Source organism: Eptatretus burgeri, chromosome 12 (genome assembly GCF_056783735.1).
Source record: "Eptatretus burgeri isolate ZD-2024b chromosome 12, Ebu_testis_v1, whole genome shotgun sequence".
Taxonomy (NCBI): Eukaryota; Metazoa; Chordata; class Myxini; order Myxiniformes; family Myxinidae; genus Eptatretus; species Eptatretus burgeri.
Genome location: NC_140972.1, coordinates 40,058,153 through 40,082,137, shown reverse-complemented (window position 1 = coordinate 40,082,137; position 23,985 = coordinate 40,058,153). Strand labels below are relative to the sequence as shown.

Below are 23,985 nucleotides of genomic sequence, written 5' to 3'. Positions count from 1 at the left end.
AAACTTTCAAACCGCGTGACAGAAACAACAACCACACAGGCCGTTCCTTCGCTCTCGCGTGCTCGTACGTGCGTGGCCGTACTTCCAAAAAAAAACAACTCAAACCATGAGCCAGAAACAACGACACAGGCCATTCCTTCGCTCTCGCATGCCCGTACATGCAACCCCCACCCCCCAAATGTTTTTTTTTAAAACAACTACACAGGCCGTTCCTTCGCTCTCGGAAACGACGACTGGATTGGGGCATTGTGATTATCTATAAATGCGCATAAGAAATCGATAAATTATTAGAATACAGTAAGTCATCACTATCTGGAAGTGGTGCGTGTCCGTACGGAATGTTCACATGCATTCCACGATTTATTGCTTGTATGGAAGTAACAACTGCTGTGATACTTACACACACAGAGTTAATTAAAATCCAAATTAAAATCAAATTTACCTCCCTGTCTTTGCTTGCCATGACATTCGCTGCCATTGACCATTGCCACTCCTCCGCCATGGTAAGTAAGGCACCGATCCGCATCGTAACCGGCACGGCACGTGACGTCATCTTCGGCCGGCCGCGCATCGGCCTATGCAGCCACGCCTACGCAGCAACGTGTCCTTTCATTGGTTGGTTAATAAATAGCCACAACTTAGGAAGCACTTGTCCGATTAATATCAAACCTTGAAAAGGCACATCCTCAGGTCCCCAGCAAGATACCTGGCAAGTTTCAATTAGATTGGACCATTGGTTGTCGAGAAACAGCGGTCACACACACACACACACACACACACACACACACACACACACACACACATTGCTGGAATTATAGATAGATTAGCATATTGTGTCACTGAATTTCTTCAATCAAAAGCCCGAAGTCGATTGCTTTGTTTTTGTTTTTGTTTTTTTTATATCAAAAGGTCAAAACTCAAGGTCACCAAACATCGTAAATTTTTTTAAACTTGTTTTCGTCATATTTAGCAAACAGAAGAAGAGGAAGAAGAAGAAGAAGAAGAAGTAACCTGACTGCAAAGCGGATGCGGATGGGCTTTGTATTTTCAGATCCTTTCTAGGTATCTCACGAATGGTTTATAATGCACTTTATCGGTATTCGAGAATCTAGTCAAATGTGAATATGAATACCTTTAAGAATTTTACTTTGGCAAAAAGTGCCATTGAAGGAAAAGGGAGTTATTTTATGCAGAGATGAAGACAATGACGAGTGCTTGAATTCGTGGTTGGAATCAAAATTTTCGATTTATAAGGATTCGCTAAAGGGTAGTACAATGAACCATTGAGTGATCAAGGTTAGGTTCAGAAGGTGTCTTGATTCATGGATGGGACAATAAGCCACCACTCTGACTGGTCTTCATCCTTACTTGAACTGTGAGAGAACAGCTTCGCATGGCAAAGAGAGCAGCCCCACGTGGCAAAGAGAGCAGCCCCACGGGGCAAAGAGAGCAGCCCTGTGCGGCAAAGAGAGCAACCCCACATGGCAAAGAGAGCAGCCCCACGTGGCAAGGAGAGCAGCCCTGCGTGGCAAAGAGAGCAACCCCACATGGCAAAGAGAGCAGCCCCACGTGGCAAAGAGAGCAGCCCCACGTGGCAAAGAGAGCAGCCCCGTGCCGCAAAGAGAGCAACCCCACATGGCAAAGAGAGCAGCCCCACATGGCAAAGAGAGCAGCCCCACGTGGCAAAGAGAGCAGCCCCACGTGGAAAAGAGAGCAGCCCCACGTGGCAAAGAGAGCAGCCCCGCGCGGCAAAGAGAGCAGCCCCACGCGGCAAAGAGAGCAGCCCCACATGGCAAAGAGAGCAGCCTGCGCGGAAAAGAGAGCAGCCCCGCGCAGCAAGGAGAGCAGCCCCACGTGGCAAAGAGAGCAACCCCGCGCGGCAAGGAGAGCTGCCCTGCGCGGCAAAGAGAGCAGCCCCGCGCGGCAAGGAGAGCAGCCCCACACGGCAAAGAGGGCAACTCCGCGTGGCAAAGAGAGCAGCCCCGCGCAGCAAGGAGAGCAGCCCCACGTGGCAAAGAGAGCAACCCCACGTGGCAAAGAGAGCAGCCCCGTGCGGCAAGGAGAGCAGCCCCACACGGCAAAGAGGGCAACCCCGAGTGGCAAAGAGAGCAGCCCCACGCGGTAAAGAGAGCAACCCCACGCGGCAAGGAGAGCAGCCCCACGTGGCAAAGAGAGCAACCCCACGTGGCAAAGAGAGCAGCCCCGCGCGGCAAGGAGAGCAGCCCCACGTGGCAAAGAGAGCAACCCCACGTGGCAAAGAGAGCAGCCCCGCGCGGCAAGGAGAGCAGCCCTGCGCGGCAAAGAGAGCAGCCCCGCGCGGCAAGGAGAGCAACCCCACGTGGCAAAGAGAGCAGCCCCATGCGGCAAAGAGAGCAGCCCCACGCGGCAAAGAGAGCAGCCCCACGTGGCAAAGAGGGCAGCCCCATGCGGCAAAGAGAGCAGCCCCATGCGGCAAAGAGAGCAGCCCCGCGCGGCAAAGAGAGCAGCCCCATATGGCAAAGAGAGCAGCCCCATGCGGCAAAGAGAGCAGCCCCATATGGCAAAGAGAGCAGCCCCATGCGGCAAAGAGAGCAGCCCCATATGGCAAAGAGAGCAGCCCCATATGGCAAAGAGAGCAGCCCCACGTGGCAAAGAGAGCAGCCCCACATGGCAAAGAGAGCAGCCCCACATGGCAAAGAGAGCAGCCCCATATGGCAAAGAGAGCAGCCCCGCGCGGCAAAGAGAGCAGCCCCGTACGGCTTGTATTTGGACATTGCATGTATTTTGCTATGTACAATATATATTTTAAATGACTAACAATAGATGATCTTCTGAGTTGACCACCACCATTGTCTATAAGATGAAGATGTATCACTTGTCCCAGTCCGCATCATCACTTTACGTTGAATTCCGGTTCTAACAATACACACTCCAAAAAATTGCTCATTTGAGGCGAGACCTCTACAAACCTGTCTGGGACAGGTACCCTGCTAGTACCTTTTAAAGATGGGTTTTAAGGATTATTAATTTATATTATGTATGCACATGTTTGACAAGTTACATCCGATAATGTTTGAAGATGATGGTCATCTGAATATAATGGAGCCAGTGTTTGCAGTTACGCTCCATACCTATTGGTTGGACAGCTAATCTGATGCCATTCATAAATGTAACCTGAAAAAAAAATAAAAAAACATACTCCCACCATTTTGTTGCTGTGGTAAGCCTAACACATCTTAGGAAGTGTCATACTCACAATCACCATGCCCTCCCTATAAGTTATCCGTTCAGTGTAAAACAACCTAAGCGACTGTTGAAGGTGACAAGCTAAGTGAAGGAGACAGTACATAAAGGCCTCAGACTTCAGTACTCTACTGTCAGCCTGTAGGCCAGTGCAATCGGAATTATCTGGGTTACTGTATGGAGCTACAATATATTATATACGTATGCACATACTCGGTAGGCATGCTTTTGCTTCACGTACATAACCTGGGTTATTATTTTTTGGGTGGAGGGGGGGGGAGTGATTGAGGCAGTGGTCTGTTGCCTATTCACTGCCCAAATACAGGGATGTCTTCGAATAACATGTTGCATGCATGGAACAAGATCACCCGTAGGGCGAGTACTCTGCAAGTTAACCTATTAATTACCTGTGCCACCGATGGTGGATGGAGGTGATGTTTTCACCCCTCTTTGTCTGTCTGTCTGTGAACAGGATATCTCAAAAGATTATGGACAGATGCAGACAAAACTTGGTGGACAGTTTGGGTTTGCATCAAGGATGAATTGATTCTATTTTGGTGATTATCCAGATCTGCATCCAGATACGATTATAAAAGAAGGATTTTAACACGATTCCTCACAATTTAGAAATGGGGCTAAAACAATATATATATAGCACGATATTTGAAAAGGTTGTGGGTGGATTATGACAAAACTCGGTGGTTGAGTTGGGTACGTGACAAGAACAAGCCAATTAGATTTTGGTTCAGGTTTGGATGCAGATCTATCCAGTCTATCAGTGGGATACAAAACTTAAACTGGTCAGCCTGGTGGATGCATACGCTCTACCGAGTGCCGTTTTAGTTAGCTATGCCACCAAATGTGGATGAGGTTATGTTTTCACCCCTGTCTGTTTGTTACTTGCGAAAACCGAAGATTTTTCAAGGACATTGGTTTGTCTTGTGCGTTATGCTGTCTCTCTGTCTGTTTTTTTTTTTAAATTTGTATGTCAATCACCTGCATGTCACAATTTTAAACCGATATTCATGAAACTTCACCACATGGTAGAATTTGTCATAAGGATGAACCCTATTGTGTTTGAGGTTAAAAGGTCAACAGAGGCCGAAGGTCAACAACTTTGCCCAATTTCTGAAATCATTAATTTGGCTACTGTATCTAGGCGACTGTGTATAACCCCAATGTATTATATACGAATGAACATACTTGCGAGGCATGCTTTTGCTTCATGTACATAACCCGGTTTTTTTAATTGTTGGCTTGTCCTTGTAATGCACCCAACTCAACCACCAAGTTTTGTCTTACAACTCTAGTTTTGTCTTCCAATAATATATATATATATATATATATATATATATATATATATATATATATATATATATATATATATATATATATATATATATATATATATATATATATATATATACTTTGGAAAGGGCAATCATCACGAAGGTTTGAAGTGCAAATCAAACATATTGTGTCCAACACGTTTCTGCCTGTGCAACCTCGAGTAATCTTTACCTCTCGCCGTTTGCTGACTTCAGTCAACAAGGATGTGCTGCACACCTCACAAACCAGCAATGTTATTTATGAGTTTAAGTGCCGATGTGAAGCTCGGTACGTGGGCCGCACAACACTAAGATTGGCTGATCGGATCAAACAACACATCCCCTTGGCGATTTGAAGAAAGATTGTGAGGGTAAGAACACAACCAGTGCGAGCATGTAGAAATATCCAGCAACCACCGGCCACTGTACCTGCTTCATCTTCCATAGCACAGCACCTGGTTGTCAACCTGATCTGTGCAGACCAGTATAATGCAGATATGTTCAGGATATTGAGCCGAGGTCGGAGTTCGTTTCATTTACATATGTTGGAAGCAACCTTCATCCTTACCACCGATCCAATATTATGTCGTCAAAAGGAATTTGTACGATCTCTGTGTCTCTTTCAGCATGGAAAGATCAAGGGAAGTACGGTAACAAATGGTGAATGGACCTTTTGGGGAAACCAATCCCCCCTCTCTCCAGGATGTGGTTGCAAACGTCAATCATCGACGAACTCTGCTCCAGCCAATGGGAGCCCGAGGTGAAGATGATGAGCCGACCAATGGGCGTTCGGATTAACCATGACATCATTACGGTTGAACCAATCAACATCTACCTTATTGAGACCTGTGTATAAAGCACACGCCTTCACTTCCTCTTTCACTTGCTGCGATTTTTACCCTGAAGAGTGCAGCACGAAAAGCTTCGGTCACTATTATGTCGTGTTTGTTTGTATCCATATTAAAGTTCTGCAGTACCAAACATCTGTATGTATGTATATATATATATATATATATATATATATATATGGTCCTAGGAAATCATCTTTTTGTTATATAAATATGATGAATTGCGATGTCTGCAATAACCACTACAAATATTACAACAAACTCTGACAATAATGCAAACGCACAATCTATTTATACTAATCCAACCAGTGGAGCAAGAAAAACAACATTGTGGTATATGCTCAAAGGACTTGTTAAAATGTAGTTATAAGAGACATCTTCAGTCAAGCAAACACACAAAAAAATAACTCAGAAGATACAGTTGGGTTTGTCATTGAAAAAACTGATTTTTTTAGAATTTCAAAGAATTTTTAGGTTTAAAGAGCCAGAACAAAAACCGGTAGCTGAAGCAATTGTGAAAGTTAGTTGGGCTGTTGTAACTTTAATTATCAAGAGCCTGAGGGAAGTTAATACCATTAATTTGACATTAAAATTGCATTTGACAAAAGAAGACAATGAAATAAACAAGTTGAAATAAGAAACACCTTATTTGAGAACAAACCCCTATTTCATTTCTTCATTTCAAGGTTTCTGAGATTGTAATGTTTATGATAAACTTCAGAGGTGTGAAATAAATGTTGATGATAACACAGAAGGAATTGGGTTTAACATTGGGAAAATCATTTTCTTAGATATACACATCTTGAAATCAGATCAACTGGTTTTTTTAAAATCAAAACCACAAAAATCAAAAAAAGCAAAAGAATTTTGATCAAAAATCAGATCAAACAGCAAAACTGGTGTTTTGTTATTAGCTGATGTATTTGAAGCATTCAGAAATGTCTGCCAGAATGCGAATTTATATGGATTCGACCCTGTTCATTAAAGCTTCTTCCTATATTGATTTGCCAAGAGTAATAAAACTTTAAAAAGCAGCTGTCATTGTTTTGAAATGACAACAAATGCTTCCTCTGTACTATTCTTGCTCACTTGCACCCCCCACAATGGAAACTGGAACGAATATGGCATTACAAAAAATATGAAAATACTTTAAATGTTAAAGGATTAGAATTTCCAATGAAGTTAAAGGATATCTCTAACTTTGAGAAGATGAACAATCTCTCTCTTAATGTGTATGGACCAACAGATACGAAGTTCAGATTTTTAAATTTCAAATAACTATAAAAATTATGAAACGCACATTGACCTTCTGTATAATAGTTTTCACATTTTACTTACATCAAAATTTTTCAAGATTGACTACTTCTCAAGCATCCAATAAATCTAATAAGACATATCCCTGTAAGGGGATATGTCCCTGCTCCCAGTTATCACTGCTCACCTTCACTCTTTCATTCCTCTTTTTTCCCGCATTTGGAATAAACTCCCTCACTCTGTTCAATCCCATTCTTCCCTCCAGGCCCTCAAAACAGCTGTTCCCCACCACCTCTTATCATCCACCATCCAAATCCTCGATCTTTTCTACCGCCGATAATCCACCCAAGCCCACCTCCTTCAAATTCCCTGCTTTCCTACCTGAAAGTCCCTGTAATGTCCATCTTGTATTCCCCATGTTTCCCGTCCCTTCCCTCTCCCTTCCACAGATCTCCTAATGTCTCTGTTCCCCACTGTTTTGTCCTTCCCACTTCCACCCCCCTTATCTCATGCCCCCCTTGCTGTGCGTTGTGTGTTAGCTCTCACACGAGCCTCGATAAGGTATACAAAAAAAGGGGATGTTTCAACTTCTTTCACACAAATTAATGATTAGAACAACATTCAATATATTGCTCAAACCACAAAACTCTAATCACTGCCAAAAGTGGGTTCAGTGGTAGATTTCAATGATATAAATAAATACATAAAGTATCCATTCATGATATATGCCGACTTTGAAAGCATTCTTGAAAAGATACACTACTTCTCCAAATCCAAATCAATCCGACACCAAGCCATATCAAAAGCATACTCCTTGTGGGTTCTGTTATTATATCAAATCATCTGTTGGAGACCAATGTAATAAATTAGAAATGTACAGAGGAGAAGATACCCCTCAAGAGTTTGTAAAATGATTAGAAAAAGATTATATTCAACTAACAGAAGTAATGCAAAAACTTATAAACCAATGAAATTAATTTAAGATGAGGAAGAAGAGTTTAAGAACTCCAACATATGTTATCTTTGTCAAGATGTAATCAGGAAAGAACCAAAAGTTAGAGACCATTGTCATCTTACTGGTAAATATAGAGGACCTCCTCATCAAAGTTATAATCTCAATTTTACACTGCCTACTTTCATTCCGGTCTTTCTTCACAACAACGCAAACTATGACACACATTTATTCATAAGCTAACTTTCAAAGACACATGGGGACATATCTGTCATTCCTACCACAGACCAAATGTACATCTCATTTACAATATCAAGCCCAACAACTCACAAAACTAATATTTGATTTCTTCATGCATATTTATGCCAAATAATTTATCCATATTAGCATCAAGCCTTAAAGCATATCCAAATCTCCAAAATCATTTCCAAAATGAAGAGGAAACAAACCTAGTGTCAGCTAAAGCTAGCACAGTTGAGCTCCTATCACAAAAGGGTGTTACCCATATGACTACGTGGCCAAGTTTGGAAGATATGAGGAGACACAACGCCCTTCAAAAATAGTTTCTACAATGATCTGAATAAAACTCTTATTGGTAATGAAGACTATCAACATGCACAAAATATCGGGGAAAAATTTAATGAAAAAATCTTGGTGAATATCATGACACGTATCTTAAGACTGGTGTTTTGTTATTAGCTGATGTATTTGAAGCATTCAGAAATGTCTGTCAGAATGCGAATTCATATGGATTAGACCCTGTTCATTATTATACAGCTCCTCGTCTAGCTTGGAGTGCTATGCTAAAGATGACTAAAGAACCTCTCAAATTAATTTTGGATGAAGATATGCTGTTGATGATAGAGAAAGCTAAAAGAGGAGGAATATCACAAGTCTGTTTAAAAAGATATGCTGAAACAAACAATAAATATCTCTCTGATTATGATGCTTCTTATTTGCTATGGGTGGGCGATGTCTCAAGCTCGACCACATGGAGGATTCAAATGGGTACAGGATAAGAATTATGAACAAAATATTTAAAAGAAAATATCATTATCTCTCCCCAGAAAGAATTGGGTGAAGCAAAAGTTGGTTATTACTTTGAAGTGGATTTAAAATATCCTGAAGAACTCCACAATTCTCACAAAGACTTACCATATGCCCCCGATAAAAGAAAAAAAGAAAACAATGCGCCAACAAAACCTGAGGAAATATCTATCAACTGGATTGAGAAAAAGAAAAATCACAGAGTCCTCAAGTTTAATCAAAGTCATTGGTTAAATAAATATATCGACTTCAATACTTAGATGCGAACAGTTGCGAAGACCGACTTTGAGAAAGACTTCTATAAATTAATGAATAATGCTGTATTTGGCAAGATGATGAAAATGTAAGGAACAGACAAAGCATGAGACTTACTACATCTTGGAAACAAGCATCTAAATTAATTAATAGACCCAGCTTTAAACAAGTGGAGACATTCTCTGAGAACTTTTATGCTATTCATAATAAGGAAATCATTGTGATGGATAAACCTATTTATGTAGGAACATCAGTTCTTGACTTGTCCAAGTTGTTGACGCATGACTATTTCTACAACAGTTTAAAGAAGAACTATGATGAAAGATTTAATGTACTTTACATGGATACAGATAGTTTTATATTGGATATCAAGACAGAAGATGTTTATGAGGATATGATGAAAGACATAAACATTTATGACAAAATGCAACTATGAAAAGGATAATTGACTATTTTTCTACAAAAAAAAAGGTTATTGGAAAATTTAAAGATCAGTTGGGGGGCAGATAATAAGTGAATTTGTAGGATTAAGAGCAAAGTCTTATGCTTTCAAGTATAGTGGTTCGAAAGGTGATAAAAAGTTGAAAGGGATAAAGAAGAATGTAATCAGACACTATAAATTTCAATCATCTATATATTAATACTGAAGGATCAATTTTGTGCTCCTAGCGGTCGCGTCACGTTTTTCTCGGTACTGTGACCTGGACTGAAAGAAACTTTGTACCTGTAAGAGTGCATCGCACATAGTGGCAAAAGTCAACCTTCAACTCCGAAGCAGAATAAACACTTTTCGTTTTACATTCGTTTACATGGTGACTGACGTGTGACGTCACCGCTGAGAGGCGTAAGGACGTCATGACATAATCGGTCATTCGCTGACGTCATTACGTCTGTCGTCGACAGACCGTCACCGCTGAGAGGTGTAATTCCACTCCTCGAAAATAGCGTCTGTAATGTAAAACCCTCTTCTGCACATGCTGACTACCTCAGAATGTGAATTTGACACAAAAAATGTAACAAGAAACATTTTATCTTCTATCTATATATTAATACTGAAGGACCAATTTTGTGCTCCTCCTCGCAGTCACGTCACGTTTCTCTCAGTACTGTGACCTGAGAAGTTTTGACACGGTGTTTGTACGTCAAACTAGACACGTGCACAAATCAGGGGACTTCTTCACAAGGAGTAGTGTACACCAAAAATGTCGTGTACAAGGACGTTTTGTAGGCCTCATTAGGTAAGGCCATGGAGTACATCGACTGGGATCCGGCTCTTACAAGAGCCGCCACTGGTTGTCATATTGGGCTCATGGAACGGAATCCGTCTGTGACGGGGTTTCAGCTAGTTATTATGATTGCTTAGTTTTAAAGAAAGAAGAGTATTGGAAGATGAATAGTATTAGAATTTATAGACATCAGACATATTCAGAACAAATAAATATGAAAGCATTGGGAGCACTTGATGATAAGAGATATATATTGGAGAATGGAATTATTACTTTACCATATGGATACAAGTGTTAATGTTGAATTTATAATACGACTATTTTCCTTAATAAATGAGCCATTACACATCTGAAGATTTTAATGAATTTGCTGGTAAGGAACTCCGTCCAGAAGACAGCTGATGTTCAAATGTTCGTAATGAAAGTAGTTTTATAGATGATGAAGATAATAGTGAATACCCTGATGATATAAATAATTATGATGAAGATGGTGAAGCACATAAATAAGCCGATTTGAAAATATGATTTATTATTTTAAAAGAAAACGTACTATATAAATTAACAACATGGTAAATCCAAGTGATATACAAGATCCCGAAACTTTATGTTTTGAGGAACTCGAAGGAGACTTTGCTGAGTCAAATCAATTTGTGAGTTGTCCAATGTGCTTACAGATGGGATTAAACACAGAGTTAGAAGCTTATAAACAGTGTATATTCTGTGATTTTATTCTCATTATTCACCTCAAAAAATATATGAAGGATCATAATTATTTCAAAATTACACCCAAAATGAATTACTTTACAAGATTGATAATATAAATGAATATAAAAGTATGAGGGTGATAATACACCTTTCCTAACAATGGCAGAGATTGATAAAATTAGGTATATGTTCCACAGATTAATGACATATTTTTCATGACTGTCATTTTACAGAAAACATCAACACAAGTTATGATATAAATAAAATAATTAATTATTTAGAATTTAAACCCGAATTTCAGATAAACTAGAGAGGGTCAAATAAATCTTCTAAAATTTTTTAGATGATTTAATTTCCAAATAGATAAATGAATAATTTTTTTTTTACCTGTCTGGGAAAGTAAGATAAAATTTAACAACCACAAAAATATACCAAATTCATTAGGATGTCTAATGGTTGGTTCAAGCGGATGTGGAAAAACTTGTTTACTCTTAAAAATGCTCCTTACTCCAACCTTTTGGCTTATGAGAAGTTTATAATTTTCACAAAGTCAAGTTTTCAACCCAAGTTTCAATTGCTCTCACAATGTTTTAATGCATGTCTTCAAAAAGAAGACATTATCAGTTTATTCAAACTTCAAAACAAACTAAATTATTTGAATATTGAAGATATAATACAACTATTTTGTTATACTCACAAATGTTAAAAGAAAACCACTCTTTCAGTATCTTGTAATCTTTGTGATAAGACGGATGATATATCTTCACCCCAAGATTTGGATAAATCAAAAAGAACCTTATTATATTTGACAGCCGAAACCCCGTCACAGACGGATTCCGTTCCATGAGCCCAATATGACAACCAGTGGCGGCTCTTGTAAGAGCCGGATCCCAGTCGATGTACTCCATGGCCTTACCTAATGAGGCCTACAAAACGTCATTGTACACGACATTTTTGGTGTACCTACTCCTTGTGAAGAAGTCCCCTGATTTGTGCACGTGTCTACTTTGACGTACACCGTGTCAAAACTTCTCAGGTCACAGTACCGAGAAAAACGTGACGTGACCGCTTGGAGCACAAAATTGGTCCTTCAGTATTAATATTTAGATACAATGTTTCTTGTTACATTTTTTTGTGTTAAATTCACATTCTGAGGTAGTCAGCACGTGCAGAAGAGGGTTTTACATTGCAGATGCTATTTTCGAGGAGTGGAATTACACCGCTCAGCGGTAACGGTCTGTCGTCGACAGAGGTAATGACGTCAGCGAATGACCGATGATGGCATGACGTCCTGACGCCTCTCAGTGGTGACGTCACATGCCGCCATGTAAACGAATGTAAAACAAAAAGTGTTTATTCTGCTTCAGAGTTGAAAGTTGACTATTGCCACTATGTGCGATGCACTCTTACAGGTACAAAGTTTCTTTCAGTCTAGGTCACAGTACCGAGAAAAACGTGATGTGACCGCTAGGAGGAGCACAAAATTGGACCTTCAGTATTAATATATAGATGATTGTGTAAATGAGAGAAACAAAATGGTTATGGATAGCTTCTACACCAGAGGGAGACATTCTTCTTGTAATTGCATTTATCTTAGTCAATCAAACTTTCAACTCCCTCATTGCTCGATAAAAAATAATGCAAATACTTTTATTTTATTCAAGCTAAATTCAATAGATACAAATAATTTTTGGAGAGAATTGTGCAACATTATGAAGTAAAAGGGAATTTGAGGATTATATGAAAACACACAACTGGAAAATATAAATACTTTTTGGTCAAACAAGATGAGATAATCAAGGATATTTTGAAATAAAATAAATACAGAAAATGGAAGCAAATGAAAGAGGGAGAAGGTTTAAGGAACATCAGAAGTTAGTTTCAAAAGTTGTAAAGCAAAAGGAAGACATAAAGAAGAAATGGAGACAAAAACTAATAGGGCGAAGAACCGCTAATTGTCAGGTCAGGCCTCTGCGACTTGCTACAGGTACCATGTAAACCTGTACTAACCTGTTTCATGGTCGGGTTGTCAGCGACTTAACTGTCTCCCCTATCAAGTTTCCTGGTGAGGAGGGTGTATGATATGGACACCCAGCAGGATTAAAAACAAAACCTGTCGAAGGGCAGAGGAGCTCTTTGTGAGCCAACGGCCATCCATATCTAGTGCCAACTGCGTCTACGGACATTCTCCTGCAGTTGGGTTAATTTTTCTTAGGAAGTTGGTGGCAGCATTTGCACTACGGCCACCGTAAAACTCTTCACTCCACAAAGCACAAGAAAAACGCAAAGAAAATTGAAAACCCACTCCGTGTGCAGCTGCCCTCCGCAGGGCAGCTCACCAGATGACAGTATTGGGGCAAAGCCTTCGGTACACCACTCTTTGATGATGGGAGGAAAACCATGGGGTAACCTTTCTGGGTCAGATTGCTGTAGTGTGTGTCGGGGTGGTGCTGAGGTGTTGGACGGTGGACTCTTTGGGTTAACCTGAGGCGGTCCCTTCAGGTGGGTGCCTGGAATGTCCTATCCTTGTAAGTAAGCTTGGTTCAGTAAGCTTGGTTCCGGTATATATTCTCAACATGTTAGCTTTCTTCCAAATGACCCATCACAATTCGTGAATAGACTTTTATTGCTGTTCGGTCGTAAGAAGGCTGGAAACAACAATTGTTATAATGAAGCATCAGCCATTTTAAAGCAGTTCATGAAAATGAAATTATTAATAAATACCAATTACAAAGACATTTTATGGCATATTAAATAAGATGAGAAGCACAATCCTTAGTTTCAATTTCACGACAAGTGACCACACAGCTTCATTCACATACCCACTACAAGTTGACCCCACAAAAGTATATGAAGCATCTTTATTGTCCATGGAAACGTATAATACCCTGTTTAATATCACAGAGAAAAATAAATGATAAATATACTTGAAACCCAGAAAGCAGAGACAAAACTATAACAGTTTCACCTGGAGCATACGAGATTTCCCAAATATCTTCCGAAATTGCTCACCATATTAAAGAACAGGGTGATGAACCAAACATATTGTTATAGATATTCAAAAATATACTTCAAAATCAAACATTAAACCTAAAAATCATTACAAAGTGGATTTCACAAATGATAATTCATTTAGAGAGTTACTGGGCTTCTCCTCAAAGATTGAACCGAATGGAACGTTTTACAATGACAATGTCATTCAAATATCCTCAGGTATAAATTCGGTATTAATTCACTGTGATAAATGTTAATTGTGCGTGCGTGCGTGCGTGTGTAATATATTGTTGCGTTTCTCGGAACCGCAAGCATCCAACAGATAGTGGTCCCGAGACAGTTATTCCATTAATATACGTGTAAATAGTCCGACATCATTTCTTCTTCATTTCATTTCTATCGTCATTTCTACTTTTTTCTGATTATTCCTGAGGTAAATCTGAGCCACGTGCTCCCTGCGCTGTGAGATGGGTCCTCAACAAAGGCCAATCAGGCACTGCACCCACAACCCTCCGTACAAAACACAGTCTGCCAAACGCACTCGCAGCGGTAATTTCCACCCAACGGTGTTTTCCACAACACAGGAAACACAACCAGCACGACGCCCACACTGCACGGAACGCGTACCGAGGCCGATAATAGAAAGGCAACCCCATGCCACGTTGCGCGGGATGTGAGTGTGCAAAGCGCAAGCAGCACGTTCCTTTCAACCCATTTCTGGACTAATTATATCGAGCGGGTTTCGTCCCACGCACGCCATAGCAGAATCGGGCGAGCACTGGCCACGTGCGTAATGGCGGATCGGCACGGAAGATGTTGTACGGAACGCGCTCTCAAAGGCAGACCCGTGCACTGCTCGCGACACTTTGTTGTCGTACAGAGCCGGGCACGAATGGATACATCTTACTGTCTGTGCATGGGTTCGCCATAACATCTTACCTTCTCGCCTCTCTGGCCAGCAAAGCTGTGATCGGTGGTGGCATGTTGTACAGCTCGGGCCATGTTGGCGCACATGGAGCGAGCGCGTTTGCCAGCACTGGTCGGGGGCGCTGGAGCGGACGTGCGAGACCGACGCTGCCCTCGGCTGGTCAGCAGGGCATGGCCCGGGGGTTCTTGCAAGGCGATTCATGGCGCGGAGTTCGGTGTGGGCGATTCGTATCATGTCGTGAGGTCAGAGCGGAACATCCTTGCGGCGTCGGGTCATCTTGCCGGAAATAGAATGTTGCAGTTTCCAGCCATCGCGGCCGGGCCACGCAGGGGGTCAGGGCCAATCAGAGCGCCCGATTCGGGCGATGTCACCGAGTTTCGGGGTGCCCCCCCCGCACCGCACCACGGGGCCTATAAAGGTCGGAGCGGATCTGTTCCCTTTTTCTCTGCTGCCCTGCCTCGCCTTCCGCTTAAACTGGACCTCGACTTCTGTCATCATCACTGGGCTCCTCCAACTCTTCTCCACACACACAATGCTGACTCCCCCCTCCCAACTCAAGCTCCTCCTTCACGCCCATGCTCTCGACGCGAGTTGCCCGAAGCGAGAGACGACACGCCGGCTGTCAGGGGGTGTACCGTGCCGCGGAGCACTCCCCCAAACGTATTGGTGGTGCGTTCGGGTTCCGCGTATCAGTTATACAAAGGTACCAAGAGACTATAGCCTCAACTCCTCTCTTCAGTATTGCTTCAATCCCTCTTCATGGGGTTTTCTGTGTCTGTGTGTGTGTGCGTGTGTGTGTGTATCCTGGTGCCTGCCTATGAAATTAAGCCTGCAAAAGATCGTCATTATTTTCTGGTTAGATCTGCTCTTTGTCCGCTTTGATAAGTTGCTTGTTATTTGCTGCACCACACCTCTCTCCCCTTTCTCTGCACAACAGACCCCAATAAATGTTGATCGTCGCACATACCTTTCCTCACCCATTGTTAATAAATGACTATATATATATATATATATATATATATATATATATATATATATATATATATATATATATATATATATATACATATACATATACATATACATATACAATCAAAGCTCGTTACTATGCCACCCGTCGAGACCGAGCAAAAGTGGCATAGTAGCGAGAGTGGCATAGTAACGAGATTTTGTAAAAACGGCCTTATTTTCTCAAGTTACCCATCTGTAGTTAATCTTTAGACAAAATTTATTCCAGCAAGTAAAAGGCACGACTGTTGTATAAGCGAAGCGAACGGAGAACATACACACACTAACAGAGTTCACACACTAACATATGGCATGGCGAGAAATTTACGACACACAAAGTTTTCAAGAATCGTCGGCTGGCGCATCTTCTTTCGGCGGATCTCGTGCATCTCGTTGTCTAGCCGATCGCACGCTTGCATCACACCGGGCTTCCCGCTTCTCTGCTGCATGAACTTCCGGACGGTGCTACAAGCGCGCTGGGCTTCCTCGAACGGAACGATTTCCTCCTCGACAGTTACCTCGTCATCTTCGCTTTCCACCGTCTCCTCACTGCACAGAATCTCCTCCAGCATGAAATACCCGCCAGTCGCGAGGCGCTCGTCGGCTTCGAGAAAGTCAGACAGCTCAATCTCCTCGTTCTCGTGCATCTTTTCCTCGGCAGGCAGAGCTTCCCAGATGTCGGGCAGCTCCGCATCCTGTGGCTCAGTTTGGATCTCCTCTTCGATGAACTTGGCCTTCGCGAAACAGTTCCTGATCGTCGACTTGACGACCTGCTCCCAAGCACGCCGGGCGACGTGTAGAGCGTCGAGCAACGTGAACTTGAACTCCTTTCCCTCGTCTATGGCCTCAAGCCGGCGGCATAGCAGGAGCTTCTTGTAGTGGCGCTTGAGGTTCTCTATGATTCCCTGATCCATTGGTTGCGAATTGGCTGTCCTGTTGGGTGGGAAGAAGACCAGTTGGATGTTGTTCAGCTCGAGCTCGGGAGGGTGGCCAGAGAAGTTATCGAGACAGACCAGCACTCTGCGTCCCTGCTGGACGAGTCGTCCGTCCCACGCACGCAACATCTCCTCGAAAAGCTCCGCCGTCATCCACGCCTTCGAGTTCGCCTTGTACTTGACCGGGATCTCTTTGTTCTTGAAGGCACGGGGTTTCTTGGAATTGCCAATCACCAGAAGAGGGAACTTCTCACTGCCGCTCATGTTTGCCTCAACCAGAAGAGTGATCCTTTGCTTGCTTTTCTTTCCTCCAGTACACCGCTCTCCCCTGAAAGCCATGGTCTTGTTCGGAAGCAGCTGCCAGAAGAGTCCAGTCTCGTCCAGGTTGAAGACGTCGTCTGCGGAAAACTGCCCGAGTAAGGGCCGGAGAACCTGTTGTTGCCACTCAAGAAGGGATTGCGAATCCACCGCTCCAGCTTCACCCTGCACTGTCTTGAACGTGATGCCGTGGCGCTTCTTGAAATTGCCCAACCAACCGTCGCTCGCCATGAAGTCTGGGATGTGCATCAGCTCGGCCAGTTTCATCGCCTTCTCCTTGATCAGATCGCCGCTGACAGGCACATTCTGTCCTCTTGATTGCTTCAGCCACATGAGCACTCCCTCATCAAGCTTCGGGTCGTGAGCCTGCGTCAACTTCATGCGCTTCGATGGAAATCCAGCTTTGATTGCAGCCTCGATTGCATCCTTCTTGCTAAGAATGCCCTTCACGGTGGTTCTCTTAACTTCGACGCCCCATTTCTTGCTAATCTCCCTGGCCAACTTGGACTGATTCGGCTCCTTCTTCGCGGCATCGATGATCTCCTTCTTCTCCTTCAGCGTAAAGTCGGTTCGCTTGCGTTTCTGAGCTGACATTATGGGCTGAATTTGAAAAAAAATGATGTCACTGTTGTACGTGTGCCTGCGTGTCTGTGTGTGTGCTCGTGCTTTTTTGTGTCTCGTTGTGCGTGTTGTGATTGGCTTGTTGTGGCTGGAATCGGGAGAAGAATCGCGTGTTTTGACACAGTCTGACTATGCGCGTATGTATTGAGTTATGTTGTGCGCAGCTGGACTGTAGTTCGTCGCTTCGCCTTTGGACGTGAGTGTGATAATCGAGCACTGCGCAATACAGACTTTTTCACGACTCGTGCCTTTTAACAGTCACACAGTAGTGGCATGGTAGCGAGAGTAGGGGGTGGCATAGTAAATTTATTTTGTATTAAATTTTGTCGGGACCGAGCAAAAGTGGTATAATAGCGAGAGTGGCATAGAAGCGAGGTGGCATAGTAACGAGCTTTGACTGTACTTACAATAGTCTATTGCTGTGACTGGCAGCTTGATTCTGTTAAGACTTGCATTGATCCCATCACTTTGCTGACAGTTGTTGAACAACATAAACAAATTATATATGTAACAATGCAGTCATACAGTTAATTGACGGTCAATATTTGCAATTTTCTTTATTCCAGAAACATTTTGTTTGCTGCTAACAACTCGGCATTAGTTTTAGTATTATGCACACTTATTTTCCAAAAAACAATATAATGAATTTTTTTTTTAATGTTCTCAGGGATCAGATGTTTCTTCTTCTTCTTCTACTTCTTATACTTCTTCTACTACTTCTTCTACTTCTACTACTTCTACTTCTTCTACTACTTATACTTCTTCTTCTACTTCTTCTTCTACTTCTTCTTCTCCTCCACAGCGGATCATCCGTTATGATCTGCATACTGATTTGGCATAGGTTTTACCCCGGATGCCCTTCCTGACGCAACCCTGGTCGCCTCTTATGACACAGGGATAAGGATTGGGTTTCGCCATGATTCCGGGCTGCCCTACACCTTCTCATAGCGTGGCTCAGCGCAGAGCCCCCGTCCTCAAGCGATCCTCCAACCCAAGCCTCCGAGTAGCCGGATTCCAGGCGCACGCCACTACGCCCGGTTTACTTCGTTTTCTTTATAAAATTGCAAAATGCAATTCTCATTCACTGCTGTAAAGGCTGAGCCTAGCACTTGATGTAATGCCCTAATGATGTCCCAGACATAATACCGTCTAATTACCCCACCATCTTTGCAAATCCATCATTTTGATGCCAATCATCCGACATGCAGTCCATCACCTATGGACATCATATAGGCAGATGGAGTCAGATATATGGGTTATGGTGTTCAATTGCCATCAACGAAGCAACGGGATGGTTTGAGTACTTGAACGACATGCACATCCGTAGAAACCTAACACCACGCTAGATGCAATGCTGTAATGACGTCCCAGACATAACACCGTAACGATGTCAAAGCACAAAGAGTGTGACAGACAGAGGGGTAGACAGACAGAGAAATCTGACAACTTTAATATATAGATGATAGATACATAAACAGCACGATGTATTGTTACGTGGAATGGGGGATCCAGAGCTAGACTGTGATAAGTGTAGTGTGGTCCGTGTGTTTCGAGTAGATTTGATTGCCATGTAACAGGGATCTGTCAGAGTAAATCATTTGTTTCACATGATGCTGCGGAGGCAGCGTATGTAATTTATAGACAGGGGAGAAAATTAATTTTGTATATAGAAAACCTCTTGTTTGTGGGTGGGGCTAGGTGAGGACTCCCCATTGCAGGGGCAAATGTGTTATGTGTGCATCTCGGCCGAATACGATCTTTTTGGCTAGTGTGTTCCAGCCGTGGTGGCTCATTGTACTGTGGAGTCTGAAGTAGCAATGTACATTTATTTTTATTGTGGATGGCATCCAAGAGTAAGACTCTGCTCAGGAGGAAGAAGAGACCTCCAGTCCATGTGAGAGAGAATGAGGGAGGCTCGTGTGGAAGAAGGTGGAGCAAGTGGTCCATTGAGTCGTTTGTGAGGGAGACGTTCTTGTAGTCTTGTCGTAGCTTTGGGATAGACTCAAGCTGGTATCGCCCTTCCTTTTGAGAGGGGAAGAAAGACCTCAGACAGGAGAGCTTCACATGCTCAGAGTGCAAAGAGGAAACTGGAGGAGGTAGAAGAATTGCCGACCAGGAGGCCTTGGGGTGAAAAAGGACAAAGAGAACCATGTGGCCTGGTGGAAGGCCTCATTGTGGCCCTGCTCGTGGCTGTTTCACTTAATCGTTGGACACCATCGTCACAAGCTCGCATTTCACTTCTGGTTTCGAAAGCGGACGACATCGATTCCTGCGTCCACACTGTACATCGTTGAGACAAAGGGAAGTCCCAACTGCATTCTTGTCTTGTCTTGCCTTGTATGAGTGTGATCTCTGGCACCAGGTGGGATATGTTTTGCATCTTATTTCGCGTTGTACATAAGTTTGCGTGTTCCATTCTCTTTGAGTGTTTTGACTCACTTAGTTTGTCTTGTTTATGATAGCGTCTTGTCGACCCTCTTCCCTGTACTTTGGCTTTCAAATAAATGCTTGAAAAAACAAAAAGAATGTGTTTCAGCCATCTGCTTTGTGTATTTTTGCCATCGATTTTGGCTAATTTGGGTACCCTGGAGAATGGTAAAGTAGAGTACTTATTGAACACGGTGCCATAAAAGATCGTTTCGACCATCTCTCGGGATGAAAGGTCTCGGCTCTGAGGAATCCTGTATTAACGGGTATTTGGATGTGTCAGTATTTTCAGCTGATGTGAAGCTTGTATTTGATATCAGCCAATCGAAGCAGATCATGGTAGAAAGTGCTAGCAGGGGTATTTTGTGGGTCTGGTCGGTCCAACTTTTACACATTATGAGATGATTGCTGGAGTTCTCTAAGGAGGTTCAATGCATGGTAGAAGAAGACACTCCATATATTTTTAGATACTCCACCATGCATTCTCGTACATTTTTTCACGACAATTTGCCGTCCTCCCATTTTGTTGGAGGGAGAAGGAACAAAACTCAGATAGTGGATCAATCTCATCATGGTATACAGAACTACTGTATTGATAGTTTTCTGTGACATCACTACATTCAGGCTGTTCGCTGGAAGAGTGCCATTTTGGACGAAACATGAAACAAACCGAACAAGAAAAAGAGCAACCAGTGATTGCAGACTCTCACCAGGACTTGTTCTGTGTGGTGTTTGTGTAGTTTTGTGTGGTGTATTTTGTTTGGCGTTTGTGTACTGGTGTGTTACATAATTAATGAGACATAATTAGAACTGCCACTATATAACTGCTGGCAGTGATGACCGGGTACCAATACGTCCCACTTTGACGCAACCCTGCTTTGATTGGACACCTAACCCTGACCCATGACGTTTTTAAAATTATTATTATTATTCAATTAAGAATGGAATGAAAATCAATTAAATTAGAATCAAATGGAAAACCAAATAGGTACAGTCCTGCATTGGAGTCATCAGAAGGAACTCGAACAAGCAAAAAGCAAAGATGAAGTCGTCAGAAGGGAACTGGATAGGATTTTCATTTCAGCTGCTGCTCCTCTACCCTCAAACCTATCCAAGCACAGCCAAGTGAGCCTTATTCAAAAAAAAAAATAATAATAACCCAGATCAAAAAAATCAAATAATTCTAGCTGCCAGACCATGTGTCCAGTCAAGTTGAAATTTAAAACATGTGTTTCCCATCACCACTAGATCATGATTTTGAAGTTTCACATTGATTTATTGAGCTGCTCTGGAGAAAACATTATTTAATATTTTTCTTCAATCCAATATGGCTTCCAAACCATGTGACCTATCAATTATTGCTGAACAAATTTGTACACCAAAGGCTTGGGAAGCATTTGTGTGAAGTTTCACCTCGATCTGTGCAACCATTCAGGAGAAGATTTTTATGTTTTTGAGTAAATTCAATATGGCTGCCAAACCATGTGACCTATGATGTCATATGTGCGAAACTTTTGTTCCTCATGGATGGGCAGTCATACATGTAAAGTTTCACCTTGATCTCTTTAGCCGCTTCAGAGAAGAAGATTTTTGAAGGTTTTTTTTTAACAATATGGCTGCCGAATCCCTGACCGATGACGTCATTTTTTTTTCTGTGGACAATTTTATCCCAAGATGATCCTCAAAAATGTTCATACTGATGAGATATAGCATTCTATTTATATGTAATGATGACATCATAACGAAGGCACCTATGATGTCATCAAAAAACCACACTTATTCCCCATGAGGAGTACTTGCCGTGTGCCAAGTTTCAATTTTTTCCTTGGTGCGGTTTCAGAGCTAGAGGTCCAAAGTTTTTCCATTTTTCCAACATGGCCACCACACCACGTGACCTATGACGTCATGATTATCCTTTATAAGGATTTACAAGGAATTAAGGTGCATGAGGAGGCTATTCAGCCCATCATGCCTGTGCCACACCATTACCCGATTTAATCAATCCCTTGATACCCCTTCCCTTCGTGTGCAGCCTTTTTGGATGCTACACTGATGCTCATTTCGCCGACCTCAGAAGGATGACGGGCTGAGTCAACCCCTGGTGTTAATTCAGTGACAAACAGGGCTTGAACTCAGGACCCTAGGATCCCAAGCCACCACCCTAACCACTAAGCCAACACCAGGTTACAGCACCATCATTAAAACATTCTACATGAGTACTTGTGCCAATGGTGAAAATGTTGTATCAATCTGACAAGCGGTTGCAGAGATAAACACGAAAGTTCTGTGCGCACAAAGAAACAAACAAACAAACAGACAAACAAAAAACAGACCCAAATGCAATACCCTCTCCTTCGGCAAGGGTATAAATAATGTACAAAAAATGTGTATTGTTGTTAAATGTACGGTGATGACTTCTAAAATGGTTTCAAACTATTTTGCACTTCACCTCCGTAATGGCGTACAGTCTACGGACCACATGTGGAATGACTTCACGATAAAACTGTCAGCTCCCAGTTGGAGGGGGGGGGGCTAATAAATCTTATCACAGTCCCCATGCAAACAGGATGACATCTGAACCTTTTCGATTTACGAACAGATGTTTAGCACGACAGAACTTTAATATCCAAGAAAACAAGCATGACATATAGACCAAAGCTTTTCGTGCCGTCCTCCTCAAAGTTGAATCACAGCAAGAGAACCAGGAAGTGAGAGAGTGTGCATCTATAGGCTTGTCTTACGTAAGATCGTAGATAGACAAGCCTATATATGCATGCTCTCTCACTTCCTGGTTCTCTTGTCAGCACGAAAAGCTTTGACTAATATGTCGTGTTTGTTGTCTTTTTCTATTTGATTTGTTTCTTTGAAAAACAATAGGCTTTTCAATTGTAGAGCTACAGACATTCACCAACAAGGGTTTGTACAATACCGTATTATCATTTTGAACTGTGCAAACTGTAAAAAAAGGTATTATTTGTAATGTGCATTAGTAATTCCACTGTTCAGTTTGGTAATTTTATACCACCTACTCAAGGTGTGAGTGGGACGTTATGAACTCTGTCTACTTCTGACACTTTTCACTACAAGCAACAAAATGTGTTTCATTAACGTTTGGTATTTGTGTCAAAACACAAATTACCAGAGAAGCAAAGCAACGGGAAGCATTTCTGGATTTCACCAACAAGCATGACACTCCAGGAAAGGTGTTGTGAAATATTTACAAGTTGAAATGTTGTTTCAGGCTGTTCTTTGAATGCCTCTGTAATATGAAATATTGAGTTTGCTTGATTCAAATAAACTTTTTAAGGCACATTTGAAGTTGGCCTATTTAGCATTCCAATCCAAACCGATGTTGATGATACGTTCTGGTGGGAACTTGGGTTCACATCCCATATGCTATGTATTGTCAATTTCCTACTGATGTGATTGGAATTCATGATTCAAGGGTACACTTGATGTCTCCCAATGCCTTTGTCTTGCATGCGTTTTATGTACAAGCTCCTATGTTAGCTTCAGGTTAATGTAGAATAAAATAAATAAATATATACGAGCAGGTACCCATGAAAATTCCTTGTAATGTAATATGTGACTTCAAGTCTTCAACTCCTCCACCCAAAACCCAAAGTTCGCAACCCCCCTTCCCAATCCCAAGTCCTTAATCTCCCTTCCCAATGCCAATCCTCAACTACAACCTCCAACCCCAAGGCTTCAACCCTCTCCCCAAGGCAAGTCCTCAACCTCCCACACCACAAGTCCTTACCCCTCCCCCCCCTCCACTGCAAGTCCTCAACCGTCCCCTCCCCCACACCCAAAACCTCAACCTACCTCTCCAAACTTTCTGTACCCTCTCTGCCTACCCCTCCCATGAGCCCCACCCCAACTCTATGTCGTCTCCTCCCTCTCTTTTCCTGTTCTTA

At 42.3% G+C, this 23,985-nt stretch overlaps 1 protein-coding gene across 2 annotated transcripts in view; it reads left to right on the top strand.

Annotated features, from left to right (window-relative positions):
- The window catches only part of CHRNA7 (cholinergic receptor nicotinic alpha 7 subunit), a 137,184-nt gene that overhangs the window by 2,930 nt on the left and 110,269 nt on the right, over positions 1 to 23,985 (top strand). Inside the window, exon 1 of one of the 2 annotated variants that reach the window (XM_085850257.1) lies at positions 14,829 to 15,462. The exons of the other annotated variant lie outside the window; for it this stretch is intronic. Within the exon in view, the coding sequence (XP_085706383.1) occupies positions 14,832 to 15,462 (631 nt within the window). The 5' untranslated portion in view covers positions 14,829 to 14,831. Of the gene's footprint in view, positions 1 to 14,828; positions 15,463 to 23,985 lie in introns of those variants that run through there. 2 annotated transcript variants of the gene reach the window in all.